The 20289-nt window shown below is 34.6% G+C and overlaps 2 protein-coding genes across 10 annotated transcripts in view; both read right to left on the minus strand.

The window, feature by feature from the left end:
* LOC127673330 (zinc finger protein 431-like) overlaps positions 1-20289 on the minus strand; it is a 269940-nt gene that overhangs the window by 121745 nt on the left and 127906 nt on the right. The gene's annotated exons all lie outside the window — the stretch shown is intronic.
* On the minus strand, positions 797-13878 carry LOC127673327 (vomeronasal type-2 receptor 116-like). 2 transcript variants are annotated; one of them, XM_052168959.1, is made up of 6 exons: positions 13682-13878; positions 11298-11580; positions 8765-9582; positions 7487-7709; positions 4147-4270; positions 797-1551 (listed from the first exon to the last, which is right to left on the minus strand). In XM_052168959.1, exons 1-6 carry the CDS (start codon positions 13876-13878, stop codon positions 797-799), a joined length of 2400 nt encoding a protein of 799 aa, XP_052024919.1. The 2 variants fall into 2 exon arrangements, with proteins under 2 accessions (XP_052024919.1, XP_052024918.1); XM_052168958.1 differs by having other exon boundaries at positions 797-1701.

Genomic DNA, 20289 nt, shown 5'->3' on the forward strand with positions numbered 1-20289 from the left:
ACTCCCAGACCTTCCCAATCTGGAAGGCCTCACATTTCTCAGTGGCTTAGATGTGTCTTCTCCCACTGAGGACAAACCAGGACATCCTATACCATATAAGTGTTGAGAGCCTCATATCAGTTAGTGGCATAGTGTCTGAGGGATCTTGGTTGTCCGGGGTAGTTGAGACTATGGGTCTTCCTATGGGTCACCCTCCTCCTCAGCATATTTAAACTACTCCCTAATTCATCCACTGGGTTCCACAACCTCTACCCATTGTTGGATATATTATTTTTGTCTTTGAGAGCAGATAAAGAACATTTCTACCTCGGACTACTGGCCAATATATTGAAGATTGGGTGAAGAACAGGCAGTATTCTGCCATAAATGTGCTCCTATGGGAAATAAGAAAATATGATCTGATTTCATCTTTGCAAATTGCTTAGTTAATTGTTTTACATGATAGATGGTTTCTTTTTGTAGCCATGTCTGTTCTGGAATTCACTTTCTGTACAAGGTTATAAATTAAACTGTCTTATCAAATTTTATTATAAGTTACCTGGAGAGAAATGTCCACAAAAGCAAAATGATGAATGCATTTTTAATAAGGATTTGAGAATTTTATTTCTTCTATAGTAAACAAAGCAAGTGAATGAGTTAGTATTTTATGGAGACAGTTCACAAGATTGGCAGATATGATACTTCTAGCCATCACTAGAGGAGCCAGTGAGAGTGATTTCAAAACTCAATATCTGCACTGTAATCCAATAATTGATATATATGTGCCAAAGTTTGCCAGAATTCTTTAAATATTTCTTCAGAAATATGATTTCTCCCTGATCTTTTGGATATAATTTCTGTCTGGTCTTATTAATATGATGTAGATCTTGGGCACAAAGATGCATCCAAGCATCCCTGCACTGGATGCCAAGATGGAGAAGATCTCCACAGCAACCATGACCTTGCCCTTGGTGCTATGGTAGACAGGGAGGAAGGTGACCCAGACACTGCAGAACACTAGCATGCTGAAGGTCAAGTACTTGGCTTCATTGAATGTGTCAGGGAGATTCCTTGCAAAGAAAGCAACAGTGAAGCTTCCAAGGGCCAGACAGGCCAAGTATCCCAGGACACAGTAGAATACAGTAACTGAGCCCTTGTTGCAAACAATGGTGATGTGGCCACGCTCAGAATGTTCATCAATATCAACAAAAGGAGGAGAAACTGCTAGCCATATTGCACACAGAATACATTGGAATAGAGAACATATGGGGATAATGTAGTTGGGAGTCCCAGATACTAGGAAGTTTCTCAACTTTCTTCCTGGGTCTGTGACTTTGAAAGCCAGAACAACAGTGATTGTTTTGGCTAGAACTGTGGAAACAGCCACAGTGAACACAATTCCAAATGTGATTTGCTGTAAGATACAGGTCGCTCTGTTAGGATGGCCAATGAAGAAAAAGGAGCACAGAAAACAGAACATGAGTGACATGAGTAATAGGTAGCTGAGGATCCTATTATTGGCCCTCACAATAGGAGTTTCATGGTGCTTCACAAAGACCCAAAGCACCACAGCTGTGAACGCAGAAAAACAGAAGGCTATTAAGGCAAGAGCCATACCCAAGGGGTCTTCATAGCTTAGAAACATCACACCTTTGTGAATGCATTTGTTCTGTTCTGTGTTGGCATATTGGTATTTTGGACAATTCACACACTGATCCATATCTGATATTCAAATAAAAGTATAGTTAGTAGTGCTTTCAAAATTTATTCACTAGGTATTTTAAGTAAAGGTGTTGAAAAAAGCCTTTCAATATTGAATTCGGTGCTAAGAATGTATTTGAAAGACATTGATGTACAACACTGCTTTCACTTCTTAATGTTAATAAAGATTTAAGGGAACATAAAACCAAGCAATTATTTCTTTTTCTATGTATCTTTGTTGATTTTATCATTTACAATGTTTTCACAAAGCAAAGATTTCCTAAACCATCTTTTGATTCTATGTCGATTTCAAGTAGAGCATTGAATTTAGCGAAGATACAATCATAAACCACAATGTGGTTGGGTATATTTTATGAATACAAAACCATACAGACACTCACAGTTTCATGAGGTCACTGACTGTATTATTAATTCATTCTCTATGACACATTGAGACTCTGACGTCTACTGGTAAAAGACCTGTATTAGATACTTGAGAATTCACAACCTAGACTCATTGACATAAAAACAGCACTTAATTAAACAGGTAGGTTGTGTGTGTGTGTGTGTGTTTGTGTGTGCGTGTATATATATATATACATATGTGTATGTATATATATATACATGTGTGTATGTATGTATATATGTATGTGTGTGTGTATGTTCATGTAACAGTAACAATTGCATAATTGAATTTTAGTGATTCCTGTCATAAGACATAAGAAGAAGTTGGAGACATAGAGGCAATGAAATATTAATGTTTGAAAAGGAGAAAACATTAAAGAAATTAGCCCTCAGATATATCCTCATCAAGAAATAAGTACACAAAAATATGATTATTGTTCATGAGGTGCACTAATATTAATGCAGAAGGAAACAAAACATAAAAAACAAAAAAGCTCAGTATATACTTTTTCCTTCATCTTGATTACTTCTTCATTTGGAAATATAAGCACTTTCATCCTTGCCTAATCTCCAATCTTATGGAACTCAGTGTCTGTGAATAACTCAGCTATGAAATCAACAATGAGTAAGTTAATGAGCAATATAACAGAGGAATCTTCAGCCGGAGTGGTAAGCCAGATGGTTTTTCTTAAGCTGTAATACCCTATTCCTAATTGGAAATACCAATCATGTCAACAATATGAACTATGGTTACAAGTAGACTTGATTTTCATGTCATTTCAGAGAATGTTGATGTGCCTCCTTGGGTTTCAGAATTTTTATCTAGAAAAATTCATTTGTTGAGAGTTATTATTTGATAAGTTGCCTAAATGCCTAAGAAGTTGGATTAGCTATAAATATAATAGTTTGCTCCAACAGAGAACCTGGTTCAGATCTCAATACCCATGCCAGGTACCTCACAAGTGCATATAAATATAACTACAGAAGTATTTTGCCCATATGTGTGCCTGTGCATATGTTACCCATCCCACACATAAGCAATTAATATAAATATTTTATGGAATTTTTGAGGATGCAGTTTTTGATGTTGAATATTATTTCTTTGTGTTTTGTATCTAAAACAATTTCAGTTATCTTAAAATTATTCATGAGTATGATATACTTTGAAATGTATGACTTCAAAAGGTATCTTCTGAGTAGGTTTCTTGGTTTTACTAATTGCATCATAGGAATAAACTCAGATTGTAAGCCTTAGCAACAAATGATTTAACTGTTGAACCATCTCACAGGCATTCTACATATTTTAAGAATTTTGCTTCATTATATAGAATGAAAGGCAAAATAATTCAATAGCTAACCATAAAGTATTTGCATTTGGTCAACCGTAAATATTCAGTGTGGTATGAATATATTCAGTGTGGTACTGAATATGAGTCTTGTCATATATGCTACATTTTGGGTGAACTCTTTTCCACTATTTCCTGGATTCATATCACATCGGATTTTGAACATGTCCCTCTGAATATTACATACTTAGCAGTTTCTCATAAATTTGCAAATACTTTAGTCTTCTATATTAAACTTACAGAGAAAATGGAATGTATACCTCGCAAGCTCATGGCCTCATCCAGTACATATGTAAAATATTATATTTTGTTCTTTATGGGTTCCTATCTGTAAAGGATGTCCATAATGAAATATAACACAGATATATTCATGAAATATGACTAAATTAATACTCTTAAAATTGCAACTAAAATCTAATGCACATGTAGTTTCTCAATAGATTAATTATGGGGAAAATCTCATAGATAATTCCTTCAAATTTCAGTTATAATTTCTAAACTATGTCTTTGCCAAAATATAATCTGCCATGAATTTACAATGTGTCAACATGTGGGTGAAGGCACAAGGTATGTGTGTTTGTTTATATGTTTTTGTCATGATTTTGTTAATGATTTTTCTATCTACAAGTAGTAAATTGGATATGAAATATATTTTATATTTGCAGTTGCCATTTAGTTGCCTTCATCATCCCAGTATGATACAACAAACACTCACTTGTTTCATTAGAAATTTCATTTTCAGGGCAGGGGTTGCAAACAAAACAGCAGGCTGCCGTTCCTCCCTTCCATAATCTTCTAAATCCAGGACCACAATCTGCACTGCACACAGAAGATGGCATCTGAGAAAAAATTAGACGTGTACTCATAACGAGTTTTAGGTATTTGTTTTATGTTTTACATTAATGGATTAAGTTTTCAATTAGCTTATTTTATACATACCAACCGATTAAAAATTCAGGCTGCCCATTGTTTAATCATCAGCTATGAATACTGAAATATATTGAAAAAATGTTGGATAGTTTCTGAATGTCTAATAAATCAGGAAAAAGTTCTGATAGTGAGCCATTTGCAAAAACTACAGAGAATGCAACCTGCTGATTTTTAGTTAATTATTTTCAATTTGGCAGTAAATGCTGTGAAAAGAAACTGGGAACTTTAATTGAAATATTTTCTCAGTCAGCACTAGCCTGTCCTCATATATTTGAAGCATTTTCTTAATTTGTAATTGATATAGGAGTGCTCATCACTTTGTGGGCAATTGAGCGAGTAAATAGCGTTTTTTAATTTTTTTTGTTGAGATCCATGCTTTAGTTCCAGTTTCCAAATCTCCACGCGTGCCTTTCTATGACTATTAGCCACATGTCAAATTTCAACTTCCTCCTCATTATATGACCAAAACATAATTAAAGCAACAGAGAATCAAGTAGGTATTTGAAGAAATTTGAATTATTCCTACATTTTTGATATTGTTAAAAAAGTGTCTTACCATGAAGTATGGGTATATTAATATTCCAATGACGTTCAGCGTACATTTTACCTTTTTTTCATAAATTTTTTCATAAATTTTCAAAAATTTATGTTAACACTTTGTAATATTTTAAAGACTATTTTGAGTTAGAATAAAGAAAATTGGTATGTTTTTGTAATTTATGTTAATGTATTTTAATGTAATCTCTCCCTATCACACATGGCTGGTTTGGACCCACAATATAGGACAAACTGGACAGAAACAGAGATTTTTCAGACCTCTGCCTCTAAAGTGCTTGGATAAAAACATGAAACAAAATGTATACCAATTTAATGTTAGGAAGATCTCAAATTTTTCTATGAAAGCCCTAGTGCTTATTAGGCCCTATTCAAGGCACAAAGGTAAAGTAATAGTTTTCTGAATAAGTAAACTTACTATTTACTTACTGTTACTTCATATAAAATATTAAAGTACACTGTGATAAATGATGTTTTATATGTCCCTACGGTGTGCCCCATGGACACATATGAGGGGTATCGAACTCACATTTATGGTCAAGTAGTACTTCCTTAAATATTACTCAAAAAAATAATAAATTTCTAACTGAATAGCGTGTTGAAAAAAATCAAAAATAGGGAAAAGAATGAGCAATCCAGGGGGATCAGCAGTTGTGGAGGAGCACTAACTCTGATATATTGACAAGCAAAAGTGACAATTAGCTGCCTCTCAGAAACCTCCAGAAGTCCTGTCTACAAAAGATGGAATAGTCAAGTAGAAGCGATGATTTGATCCTACTTGGGCACAAAAGTCAATGTAATTTGATTTTGACACTTATGCTCCCAAGGCCTGAGGTCATTCAGTTTACATAAGATTAATTTCCTGGTAGAGCAACAAAAACTTACCCACCGTCCTTTGTATTTGGGAATTATGATTAATCAGTGATAGAAGAAGATGCCAACAGAATTTGACTACCAGATATTTGTGTTTGGGCTACCAATAATAAAGGCAGTCTATTTCAGGTTTTTTATGTAAAATTACAATTGACATAGAACATCATTGTGCTCAAAGATTTCCTTTTGCAGTTCACCATGAATAGTTTATAATTGTGTCATACTATACTTATTCACATGCACCAGTGGCATAAATAATTGGTATTAATATTTCCAGATTATAGAAGTTGGAGTTTTAATTATAGTTCCAATAATAAAGTATTCTTAGTATTAAAATGGGAGTAACTATCACTCAATTGTCTATCACCATCTCATGTTTCAATCACTACTATTCATACAAAACATGAAGTAAGATTTTTTGATTCTTTCATATGTCTAGATACCAAATGTGTTATGAAATATTTGTCCTACTATAATGTCTTAGTTTTTATTTAATCTTGATTTATTTTATTCTCCCGTAGAATCCTGTTATTTTTTAATAAGAGACATAAGGTGTATGTGATGGGAGAGGCAGTTGAGAAGGAAGTAGAAGTTTTAACTCTGATATATTTGCAAACAAAATTGAGAATTGGTAACATCACTATAGAAGGAAGTACATTTGTATTTAGGATATATTATATGAGAAGAACAAGCTATTTTCCGTAAATAAAAATATCACAATTTAAGAACAATTCTCCCTGTTCTCAGAGAATGCTTTTTTCTGTTTTGTGTTTTGTTCTTTTGTTACGTGTTTTTGTCAAGAATTATTAAATACATATCCATTAAAGGTATTGTTCTTTAATTACCCTTTTCCCTCTTATTACACATTAATATGTTTGCCTCATCTTTGATAAAGATAAGTTTTCCTCCTTTATGTCCCTGAGTCTCCCTACCCTGTGCAGGCCACAAATGAATGTCTTAAAAAATAAATGTGCCATGTTGTCTTTGATTTTATTTAGAGAATATTAATCAAAATCTTCAAGTATAAATGAAAATTATTTGTTACTTTTGTCTGGTTGGTGTTATTGTTGTATGTGATTTGTTTAAATAGTCATTTCTTTGTCTCTTGCTCCAGTGCTTCTATGTGTTCCTTGGACCTTTTGTTCATTGTACTTACAAGTGTTAAGGAGTTCTTCAAATTATTCAAAAAGTGATGATTCTGTGAATATTAATTTCTGTAATTCTGTTCATTAGCGAGCTTGGTAAGTGTCCTGTTATCAATTGGGGAAATATTTTTGGGTATATTGACAAAGTTTAGCAGTTATGAATTTTGTGTTTCATGAGTATATCACACTTATCAACATCTCTTAAAGTGTTGTAATAAAAGGGGGGAGATTGCTGTGAAATAACAACAATGATCTGAAGAGAATTTCCATTAACTCAAAGGAAAGAATATAAATCAGTGATGAAAAATAGATTAATATTCAGTAAATTTCATAAAATAGTTCTGATATGAAAAAGGTATATTTTATGCATGTATGAACTCTTCAAAAAATTAGTAAAAAAAAATGTCAAAAATGTAAAAAAGAAACACAATTCAGGAGCCGAGAAATTGGTTCCTGATGTGATGAAATGTTTCATTTCAAAATGATGCAGTGTATTCACTTGCCAGTGTTTAATATGGTGTATTTTAAGTCAGTAAATTCATATACACCCACCTTTCTACTTCCTGTGGCTAACTCAATCATATCTCCATATAAATGAAGGAGTCGACCGGGTGGAAAATATGGCCTGAAATTTCCTATCTTCACCTTAATCCCAAGGTGTTGAGAGAGATTCCAAAAGTGAAAAATGTCATAGTCTTCCTTCAGTAATACTCTCTGTTTCATAATCACTTTGCCCCCATGAGGATTAATGAAGTGGGTCTTTCTCAGAAAAGTACTTATCTAAAATACAAACATTACAATATAATGCATATGCCATTATTTCAAGTCATAAAATGTGTTCTGATTACATAGAAAAGGTAACTTCATTTAAAAAATGAAAGGGCAATTACAACATGAGCAATTGGATAAATGAAATCATCATAATATACCAAGAATTTCTGTTTTTTTCAGTGAAGACTGCCAAACACAGCCAAAATGTCATAACCAAAGATAGATATGCAACACACACACACACACACACACACACACACAGATACACATAAACACATACAATAACACAGAGAGATGGTCACATCTTTTCTGAGTCACACATACAACAGAGCTATATACTTATTTACACACAAATATACATACATGTTAACAACCACATGTAAGCATTCAGGCACAAAAAGACATATATATGCACTCAACTAAAAACACAGATAAAACTCACCCAAAAAACATATACTGACACACATAAAAAAAAACACACCCATATCCACAGCCTAAAAGTAACTCACAGGGAGAGGTGCAAATGTGAAAGCACCAGCCCAGAATGATATTGACACACAGAGAAATTTATACTCACATATAATGAAAAAAGTCCAGGCAGAGGCCAAACAAAGCACAAAGAAATAGGCAGACACATACACAGTAAAGCAGATAAAATACATATATGCACATACAAACACACACACACACACACACGTGTGTGTGTATGTGTATGTGAATGTGTATGTTTATATGTATATGTATGTGATTGAGAAATATAAATAAACATGTGTCTTCTCTTCATGGAGAAAATTTATGAGGAAAGACTGTGTCCAATGTTGGAAGTGGTGTGCTGATGGATATTGAAGTATTCTTTATGAATCCTAAAATTTTCATTAATAAACTGAATTCTTTTTCAATTCACATTTATAACCATTACTAGATTACCTTTTTGTTTAGGAAAATGGTTCAGAAACTTATCTATTTTGGAAAATATTTCCTATTTCATTAAGTGTGGACATCTGGGACCCTAAACAGGTATGCACTTTAAGTCACCATACATCATCCAATAGAACAGACTCTACCTTCAAGCAGTGAGAACTGGCTCCTTTCTCATTGGTTATTGCCTGATTATCAACCTGTTGCAGATTCACCTGATGGAGTGCATGGGCCATGGCATACACAGCATTGTATATGTTATGACTAACATCACTAAAGGACATGTCAAATGAGTCTTCCTTTAGCCATTCCAATGACGCATTGGATGAATAGTTCTTCAGTTTTTCACAGTTAGATGCTGAGGCTTCATAGTTAAAATACTTCCACTCTGGCATTGCTAAATATAAGTCTGTACTTCTGAGATGATACCATGTCTGTACAAAATATTTAAAGCCAGAAATCTCACCATGGTTGTGTAGAAAAGTAAGAGTCCCAAAGAATGTGCCATGGGGTAAGCCTCTCTTACTGGTAGGGAAATCCCATTGTTTTGTGGTGACCCATATTCTCTGTATAACTGGAGAGTCCCACATTCTGATGCTCAATTCAATAATACTGTATGTTTCCCCATAAAGGATAATAACATTTGTGGATGACATCATAATTTGTTTGTAGTACATTTCAGTTTTTGGATAGAATGATTTGTGATAGACTGACATCATGTTCACAAAGGCAAAGCAAATTTCCCTGTTTTCACTTTCTTTTTTCAATTCAGAAAGAAATTGTCTACCTTGATCATCATCTGAGATGACAAGGCCGACCCAGTTCCAGTTGAAGTAAAGTATGAAGGAGACCATTGCCAATGCTAGAGATGTGTCCTTTGGGTCCATCTGATAGAGGTAGGGAAATTGTTCATCATCACTGAATGTGGAATGGAATGGTCCATAGGCAAACTGAAGGAGCTACAACACAGAGAGCAGCATGAGGTGTAGTGTACTTTAAAAAAAAAAATGTGATCATATTTACCTGAAAACAATTGATTACATGTGACTTTCCCTCTTATCTCTGATTCAAAAGAACCAATGTGGAAGCCTGGAACAACCATTTCTAATGGGAACAGCAAGCATAACTGTTTGACAGAAAGTATTCACATGTTATAATAACTCTTTTCTGTCTTTCAGTTTTAGTTTGATATCAGTGTTTTCATTGTGTGGAGGGATTTAACATACATACAACTTGGGGATATTTTTCTAATATTTTTAAAACAGGGTTTATGCCTTAATCCATAAAAACTTCTAATATTTAACAGGCAAATCCTATGCATAATATTACTTTAGCTTTTAGGAAAAATAGTCTTATGTTGCTACTAGATGTTATTGCTTGTAAACTAGAGGTTATAATTCACATAAGTATGCCAGAGATCTCCTTTTTAGGATAAGGCTCCAAAATATTGTGACTATCTTCTTTTGTGCCTCTTCAGGAAACAGATAATCAGAACAAAGTAAATTTAAAAATGTAAACAACAATATGCCTCCTAAAAATGTTAGCAGCATATAAGATTAATAAAAATAAAAACAACTCATCCTACTAAATGCTGAGGAAATCATTTGGCAAAATATATAAGACTCATATGTTCTGTGTCCTAAGGAAAATATACAGAGACAAAGTTACATTTGGTGGATTTATCTTCTCCATAAAAAGTGCCTTATAATGATGCAAAAATAATCATGGGGGAAAACACGATTATTCATTCTTATGAAAAAAATGAGATATTGGAACCCTGTAACCCCCCTTTATTAGACAAGTTTACTTGTGAAGGTCCACACTTGTATCTTATGAAAAAGGACCCCCCCAAAAAACCAAGATAAGACATAACAGTAAGTATCACAATGATGCGACAAAACCATTGTAATAATATAATATAAAGAAAAGCAATTATAATAATGAAAGCAGTATGTTGCTCAAATTTTTGCCAATTGTCTACTGACAATTGGCTCTCTGACCCTTAATATTTCGTCATACACACACTGGTAGTAAAGTGGCTAATTCCACAAACTGCATTGGAGGTTTTCATCTTGTCTAGTGCCACTGACATGTCACGAGTGGACAGCCTAAGAATGGTCTGCTCTGCCTTTGCAAAAAATACTCCAGATACTTAAAGGTGGGTTATATAGAAAAGGTTTGTTAAATATATTTCTATACCATTGCAGTTTATGACTGATGACTAAACTTAGAACACCACTGTGACTGTAAATGATAACTCAGCTGTTTCAAAGTTCACCAATAATAATGTAAATTTATGACCAAATGAAGATAACACTAATCTGGGGACAGAAATATTATTGTCTATGTTTTGGAATAACATGATTCAATCTCTGCTTACTGAGATTTGTATAAATAAATAAACACTCTAACTGTCAGTCAGTCAAGCCTTCAAGATTCCGTCTACCACAATGCCAGAATCCATTCTTCACAGTCTCCTCTATTCTTCCTCCTTTCTGGAATCTATCATCTTCTGGAGGTGGCTGCTCAAGAAAGCCTATCATGTCTCTGATTAGAACGTACTCTGGAACTTATAACAGATTGACATGAGGATAAGTCCAATCTCATCCCATAACATTCTTAATATCTATCAAATAGACATGAGGTTGAGAATTCCTGGACTAGGATAACTCACACGTGGAGATAAGAAGATGTCCAGGAGTAATGAAAATTCAAAAGATGTCATCCAGTGAGGTCCTGTAAGTAGAAATGAACACATAGTCTCTTTGTTACAGAAATAATTAGACACAGGTTGATAATTTTTTTCAAGAAATGAATAGTTTACAGTTTTTCCATCACAGTGGCCGAAATTGTGTTTTATAATCAAAGATATGTTTGGTAAAAGATCAGGATTCCTGTTGATTTCATCCATTGCAAAGACCAATGCCAAAGCGTATTTGTGGATTTTAGTTGTTTTTCTGGAAAAGAGTACAGTGTTTATTACTGACAGATGTTTATACATGATCATCTGTACTCAATAGAAGCACTATTCTGTATTGGAAAGTTTCTGCACGTGACCTCTGAAGATGGAAACAAATGGATTTATTTCTGAGATTGTATTGAAATAAGAACCAGGAAAATAACACTTTAAAAGTTCATGACAATTTGGCTTCTCTAAATAAGGTATGGGATTGACCTCATTCACAGAGAACATTTCCATCTCCATTTTTGAGTGCATTATCAGAAAGTAAAGAGGAAACCACAGACATTGACAAAACAGAAATACTGATCATGACTTTATTTTGAAATTATTGAGCAATATAAAAATACTTGTGTTATGAGAGTTATTGAATTCATGATATTTTCTTGGGAAATTAACTGAATTGTATAAGGAAGTGAAAACATGGTTCATCACTGAATAATAGTCTCTCTGCAGCAACATTTGGTTCCTGTACTTAACAATCAGTTATAATTACTGTCCAATATTCTTAACATATCCCCTCATATCTAACACCTTTCTAATTTTGCTTTTCAGTATCTTACTGAAAGAATATTTTCTAAAGATTTATTTTTAAATAAATTCAAATATCAAACATGCATTTAGTAAATGATAGTTGTTTATGCATATATTTGGATGTATTTGAACAAGGATTATGTAGATCATAAGAGGGAAATAGAGCCAGGTGTTTTATAAGATACTTTGTTTTAGACTATCATGCTTCAAATATGCAGATGTATACTTGTGACAGGTACTTAGTGCAGAGATTAAGGGCTTGCAGTAAGGCCCAAGTATCACTCACCTTCTTTATATTTACAAAGGAATGTGATATATTTACTGTGGTTTCTTCTCATCATTATAATTTAATTTCTAGAAAATATCTTTGATATCATTTACAGTTACAATAAAACAACACTTTCATCCTACTTAGAAGGAGTAAAATAAGGAAATTGCAGTGATATTTATTGGTGCCAATATTATCTGCTTACAAAATAGAAAAGATTTTGGTGTAAAATGTATAGAGTATGTTATTCAAAATATGTTTTTAGTCAAAATGTCTGAGTTTTAAAACATCTATCAGCAATCCACAAAAACGTGTATCATTAACACATTGATAGCATGGGCACCTATATTTTACTAACATTACTATAAAAACCCAAACAACACATAAATATTATGAAAAGGTCAGAGATTAACCAACTTAGGCATGAAAAGAGAAGAAATATTTCATAAATAACGACAAAAATCTAATAGACAATTCCTGTATCACTGTTGTCAAATATTCCATATGTCCCACAGCACAACTGTCATGCATGCTACTGACAAGGGGCAAAAGCAGTCACAACTGTTAGTAATAGCCTCCCTTCTTAAACATATCATTGGACCCATATGATCCAAATATGTTTTACTCTAAAAAGTGAATGCCAAATTGATCTTTCTAAAACACAGAAGCCAGTGAGGTTATATGAACCGTAAGAAGCACAAAGCTACAGTGCTTTTAGATTATCTTTTAAAACACTTGGATGTCTTGCCCTCTAATAACTTAATATTCAATGCTCATATACATACAAAAATATCCATCAGGCATTCATATGCAGTATGAATCTTTTCAAGGGAAGAAGTGACAAGATTCAGTAAGTTTAAGAAAGCAAGTTTGTATATATGTATGGTTCTTGAGGACTATGTGTGTCATGAATATAACTGGAACCATCATATGCCTTAGGAGCAACACACTGATGGAAGGACTTTCAGCAAGCTTTATCACCATCTATTTGCATGTACATGAGATAAAACTTAATGAAATTTTACAGGATCAATTTCAATAAGTCATCACTGTGTAAGTGCAATATAAGTTAATATGTGGACTTTATGTAAAGATCCAATGTAGATAATCTTATATTCTTCAGCTTGCAGACTTCACGGGGGAAATAGCATTGAATCTGTTAAAGAATTAAGGTTGTTTCTTTGTGTTCAGAATTAGCAACAGGATAGAAGACTCAAGGATTTGTCTAATATTCATGCTGATACCACACAAGAAATATTCTAGATGTCATTTACATGGGAAATACAAATGCACTTACAGGACATTCAGAGTCTGGTTGAAATAATCTTTCTCCATAGGTGTCTGAACAGCTTCAAGGATGAAGGAACAAGTTAAACCCAGAGCTTCTTCCTTGACTTCACTCAGATTTATTCTCCAAAAGCACCTGGGAGCAAAATAATTGGCCTTGAGAAGTGGATAGCTGAGGAGGAAGAGGACTGCCATAAAGATGAACATATTTGTCCTGCCTGCCTTAAGCCTGGGCACTGAGGGTTGTTAAGTCCCATGTATATCAGCACATCACATTTCTGCCTGCTTTTATTTCCTTTGGAAAAGGAGAGTTTTTTGCATATCCATGATTCATTTTTTTTTTTCAGATTGATCCGGAGCCGCAGAGACTTCTTAAACACTCTCTTGCCTGGGGCTCTGCATCTGCTGTCCGCAGCACATGTAATAAACAAGAGTACATAAATTGGGTAATTCTCAGGATCAATGATATCACTCGTGTTTGTGAATGCCCGGAAGGAAGCCCTTTTGTTCAAATTTGATCTTTCGAATGTTTCAACAAGGTGATTATGCAGAAACAGTTAGAAATTACATCAGTGGATTGTATCTGATGATTTACAGTGAGATATCCAGTAATAGTACAATCATAGTTACTTGGGACACACAGGATTTGTATTACAAAGCCCAAGTCAGGGAGAAGCAGTCTCATGTTTATAGTCACTGAGATCCATAGACCATGTACAGTATGGACTACATCACACCAGTGACATGAACACATTATCTAAAAAAGGTTGTGTTTAAATTGTCTTCAGGATCAATAAACATACCAAATGTGAAATATATTTAATCCTGCTCTATCCCAGATTATACAGTTCTTCTGATATCCACAGTTAATTTAACTGATGAAAGATTGATTTTAATGGTTCAACCAGATCCAGAGAAAATGCTGTGTGCTTTCTTTTTCCCTTTCTTTCTGTTTATTGGTTATTTTACTAACTTAAATTTCAAGTTTTATCCCCCTTACTAGTTTCTCCTCAACAACCCTCCCATCACTTCCCCCTCTCTAGCCACACTTTCCCCTCACAGTGCCCCACTGTCCATCACAGTGCCCCACTGTCTCATCACAGTGCCCCACTGTCCTATCACAGCAACCCATTGTCCCATCACCTCACCCCACTGTCTCATCACAATGCCCCAGTGTCCCATCACAGTGCCCCACTGCTCCATCAAAATGCCCCACTGTCCTATCACAGTGCTCCACTGTCCCATCACCTCACCCCACTGTCTCATCACAATGCCCCACTGTCCCATCACAGTGCCCCACTGTCCCATAATAGTTCCCCATTGTCCTATCATAGCACCCCACTGTCCCATCACCTTACCCCACTGTCTCATCACAATGCCCCACTGTCCCATAACAATGCCCCACTGTCCCATCACAGCACCCCACTGTCCTATCACAGTACCTCACTGTCCCATCACCTCACCCCACTGTCTCATCACAATGCCCCACTGTCCCATCACAGTGTCCCTCTGTCCCATCGCAGTGCCCCACTGTCCCATCACAATGCCCCACTGTCCCATCACACTGCCCAACTGTCCCATCACACTGCTCCACTGTCCAATCACAATGCTTGCATTATTCAGGGTTTTCCTGAGCCAGGATTTACTATGAGAAATTTATTTATTTATTATTTATTTATTATAATTATTTATTATAATTATTTAGTATTTAGTATTTATCATGCATTGTTAATTATTATCTTTATTTGTTATCTATTATTTACTATTTATTATTTATGGTTTATTGTTTATTATTATTACTGTTGTTTATCATCCATATTTATCATTTATTATTCGTTATTATTATTATTTATTATTGTTGTTGTTGTTATTATTATTATTTTCTTTGGACAGTCTTTATGTACTCAAGGAATTTCTTTTTTTTATGACTTATTTTTTTATTGATTTATTTTTATATACATTTCAAATGATTTCCCCTTTTCTGGGTCCTCACTCCCCGAAAGTCCCATAAGCCCTCTTCCATCCCCCTGTTCTTCCACCCACCCCTTCCCATTTCCCTGTTCTGGAATTCCCCTATACTCTTGCACTGAGTCTTTCCAGATCCAGGGGCCACTCCTCCATTCTTTTTGGACATCATTTAATTTGTGCAGTATGTCCTGGGTATTCAAAGTTTCTAGGCTAATATTCACTTATCAGTGAGTGCATATCAGGATTGATCTTTTGAGACTGGGTTACCTCACTTAGTATGATATTCTCCAGCTCCATCCATTTGTCTAAGAATTTCATGAATTCATTGTTTCTAATGGCTGAATAGTACTCCATTGTGTAAATATACCACATTTTTTGTATCCATTCCTCCGTTGAAGGACACCTGGGTTGTTTCCAGCTTCTGGCTACTACAAATAAGGCTGCTATGAACATAGTGGAGCATGTGTTCTTATTGCATGATGAAGAATCCTCTGGTATAACAGGGTCCTCAGAAACTGACATGCCCAGTTTTCTGAGGAACCGCCAGACTGATTTCCAAAGTGGTTGCACCATCTTGCAATCCCACCAACAGTGGAGGAGTGTTCCTCTTTCTCCACATCCTCGCCAACACCTGCTGTCTCCTGAGTTTTTGACCTTAGCCATTCTGACTGGTGTGAGGTGAAATCTCAGGGTTGTTTTGATTTGCATTTCCCTAATGATTAATGATGTTGAACATTTCTTAAGGTGTTTCTCAGCTCTCCAAAGTTCTTCATGTGAAAATTCTTTGTTTAGCTCCGTACCCCACTTTTTAATGGGGTTATTTGTTTCTCTGGGTTCGACTTTCTTGAGTTCTTTGTATATATTAGATATTAGCCCTCTGTCAGATTTAGGGTTGGTGAAGATCCTTTCCCATTCTGTTGGTTGACGTTTTGTCCTTATGACGGTGTCCTTTCCCTTACAGAAACTTTGTAGTTTTATGAGGTCCCATTTGTCAATTCTTGATCTTAGAGCATAAGCCATTGGTGTTCTACTCAGGAACTTTTCCCCTGTGCTCATGTCCTCCACGGTCTTCCCCAGTTTCTTTTCGATTAGTTTCAGTGTGTCAGGTTTTATGTTTTAGGTTTCCTTGATCCATTTGGAGTTGAGCTGACAATTTGCTGTCCAATTCCCCAACCATGGTCAGCAGCAGCTGTGGATGGAAAATATGACAGTTAATTAGTTGACAGGAAAAACATTTTTAAAATAATTAAAAGGAATTATAAATATAATACTTTCTGATAAAATTGAAGAAATATATGGAAAAAGGGTTAAAATCGAAGAATTCAAAAGGAAATGATATAGTTAAAATGCTAGTAGTAGTAAATGTATCAATATTAATTGAAAAAAGATGTAGAAAACTTTTCTGATAGAATTCAAGATGTTTGTGTCAAATTGAAGAATAGGATAGAAAATAATATATATGAAATAGTACTAAGAGAAATTGTATCTATACTGACTGACAAGCAATGTAGAAAACTTTTCTGATTAAATCAAAGATTTCAGGGAAAATACCTGATAAAATCTAAGAAATATATAAGAAAAAGTTTTGCAGTGAATAATTCGATAAAACAATGTAAATTAAGGTATATATATATATATATATATATATAGTTAGTATATCAAAATTAATTGACACTACATGTAGTAAAATATTCAGATGAAATTGAAGATTTTCATGGAAAATTGTTTTGATAAAATTGAACAAATATATAGAAAAATAGGTTAATATTGAAACTTGGAACCCAAATTAAAACAGATGGAAGTAGAAAACATTACTAAAGTAAATGAATACTCACACTGAAAATTTTAACTAAATTGAAAATTTACATGGAAAAACATTTTTGAAAAAATGAAAGAAAGATAGAGGAAAAAGGGTGAAATTAAAATAATGGATGGAAAATAATTTCCACATAAAATGGTCATAATAGCAAATGTGTTAATGCAAACTGACAAAGCTTTTAGAAAATTTTTGAGATAAAATAGGAAATATGGAAAATATCTGATAAAATTGAAAAAATATGTAGAAAAATGTTAAAATTGAATGTTTTGATGGAAATTGACACTTGTAAAATAGTAAGAAGTGAAAACCTTTACAAATTGAAAAAATAAGTAGAAAATTTTCTGAAAAAAAATCAAAGATTTTCATAGAAACCCTTTTTGGTGAAATTGGAAAAATATATAAATATATGTGTTAAAATTGAAGAATTTGGTAGAAAATAATACACATGAAATTTTATGCATAGATAACACATCAAAACTGACAAAACATATTTTAAAAAATCTAACCAAATTGATAGCTTTCATGGAAAATGTTTCGGATAAAATTGAATAAATATATAAAAAATATTTCAAATGAAGGTTTGGCATTGAAAATAAAACAAATTAAAAGGATGACAAAGAAAACATATCTAAAATGAGTGAATAGGCAAATTCAAAATTTTAGGTATAAATTAAAAAATAATGTCTTAAAATTGAAGAATTTGTTTGAAAATCATAGTGGTAAAAAGATAAACAGAAAATGTATCTTTTTTTGGTTTTTTTTTTTTATTATTCGATATAATTTATTTACATTTCAAATGATTTCCCCTTTTCTAGCCCCCCCACTCCCCGAAAGTCCCGCAAACCCCCTTCTCTTCCCCTGTCCTCCCACCCACCCCTTCCCACTTCCCCGTTCTGGTTTTGCTGAATACTGTTTCACTGAGTCTTTCCAGAACCAGGGGCCACTCCTCCTTTCTTCTTGTACCTCATTTGATGTGTGGATTATGTTTTGGGTATTCCAGTTTTCTAGGTTAATATCCACTTATTAGTGAGTGCATACCATGATTCACCTTTTGAGTCTGGGTTACCTCACTTAGTATGATATTCTCTAGCTCCATCCATTTGCCTAAGAATTTCATGAATTCATTGTTTCTAATGGCTGAATAGTACTCCATTGTGTAGATATACCACATTTTTTGCATCCACTCTTCTGTTGAGGGATACCTGGGTTCTTTCCAGCATCTGGCAATTACAAATAGGGCTGCTATGAACATAGTAGAACATGTATCCTTATTACATGGTGGGGAGTCTTCTGGGTATATGCCCAGGAGTGGTATAGCAGGATCTTCTGGAAGTAAGGTGCCCAGTTTTCGGAGGAACCGCCAGACTGATTTCCAGAGTGGTTGTACCAATTTGCAACCCCACCAGCAGTGGAGGAGTGTTCCTCTTTCTCCACACCCTCTCCAACACCTGCTGTCTCCTGAATTTTTAATCTTAGCCATTCTGACTGGTGTAAGATGAAATCTTAGGGTTGTTTTGATTTGCATTTCCCTAATGACTAATGAAGTTGAGCATTTTTTAAGATGCTTCTCCGCCATCCGAAGTTCTTCAGGTGAGAATTCTTTGTTTAACTCTGTACCCCATTTTTTAATAGGGTTGTTTGGTTTTCTGGAGTCTAACTTCTTGAGTTCTTTATATATATTGGATATTAGCCCTCTATCTGATGTAGGATTGGTGAAGATCTTTTCCCAATTTGTTGGTTGCCGATCTGTCCTCTTGATGGTGTCCTTTGCCTTACAGAAACTTTGTAATTTTATGAGGTCCCATTTGTCAATTCTTGCTCTTAGAGCATACGCTATTGGTGTTCTGTTCAGAAACTTTCTCCCTGTACCGATGTCCTCAAGGGTCTTCCCCAGTTTCTTTTCTATTAGCTTCAGAGTGTCTGGCTTTATGTGGAGGTCCTTGATCCATTTGGATTTGAGCTTAGTACAAGGAGACAAGGATGGATCAATTCGCATTCTTCTGCATGCTGACCTCCAGTTGAACCAGCACCATTTGTTGAAAAGGCTATCTTTTTTCCATTGGATGTTTTCAGCCTCTTTGTCGAGGATCAAGTGGCCATAGGTATGTGGGTTCATTTCTGGATCTTCAATCCTGTTCCATTGATCCTCCTGCCTGTCACTGTACCAATACCATGCAGTTTTTAACACTATTGCTCTGTAGTATTGCTTGAGGTCAGGGATACTGATTCCCCCAGATTTCCTTTTGTTGCTGAGAATAGTTTTAGCTATCCTGGGTTTTTTGTTGTTCCAGATGAATTTGAGAATTGCTCTTTCTAACTCTGTGAAGAATTGAGTTGGGATTTTGATGGGTATTGCATTGAATCTGTATAGTGCTTTAGGCAAAATGGCCATTTTAACTATATTGATTCTACCGATCCATGAGCATGGGAGGTTTTCCCATTTTTTGAGGTCTTCTTCCATTTCCTTCTTCAGAGTTTTGAAGTTCTTGTCATACAGATCTTTCACATGTTTGGTAAGAGTCACCCCAAGATACTTTATAATGTTTGTGGCTATTGTGAAGGGGGTCATTTCCCTAATTTCTTTCTCAGCCTGCTTATCCTTTGAGTATAGGAAGGCCACTGATTTGCTTGAGTTGATTTTAAAACCTGCCACTTTGCTGAAGTTGTTTATCAGCTGTAGGAGAAGGAATACTACCCAATTCCTTCTACGAAGCCACAATTACGCTGATACCAAAGCCACACAAAGATCCAACAAAGAAAGAGAACTTCAGACCAATTTCCCTTATGAACATCGATGCAAAAATACTCAATAAAATTCTTGTCAACCGAAT

The sequence above is a fragment of the Apodemus sylvaticus genome, chromosome 22 (genome assembly GCF_947179515.1).
Source record: "Apodemus sylvaticus chromosome 22, mApoSyl1.1, whole genome shotgun sequence".
In the NCBI taxonomy this organism is placed as follows: domain Eukaryota; kingdom Metazoa; phylum Chordata; class Mammalia; order Rodentia; family Muridae; genus Apodemus; species Apodemus sylvaticus.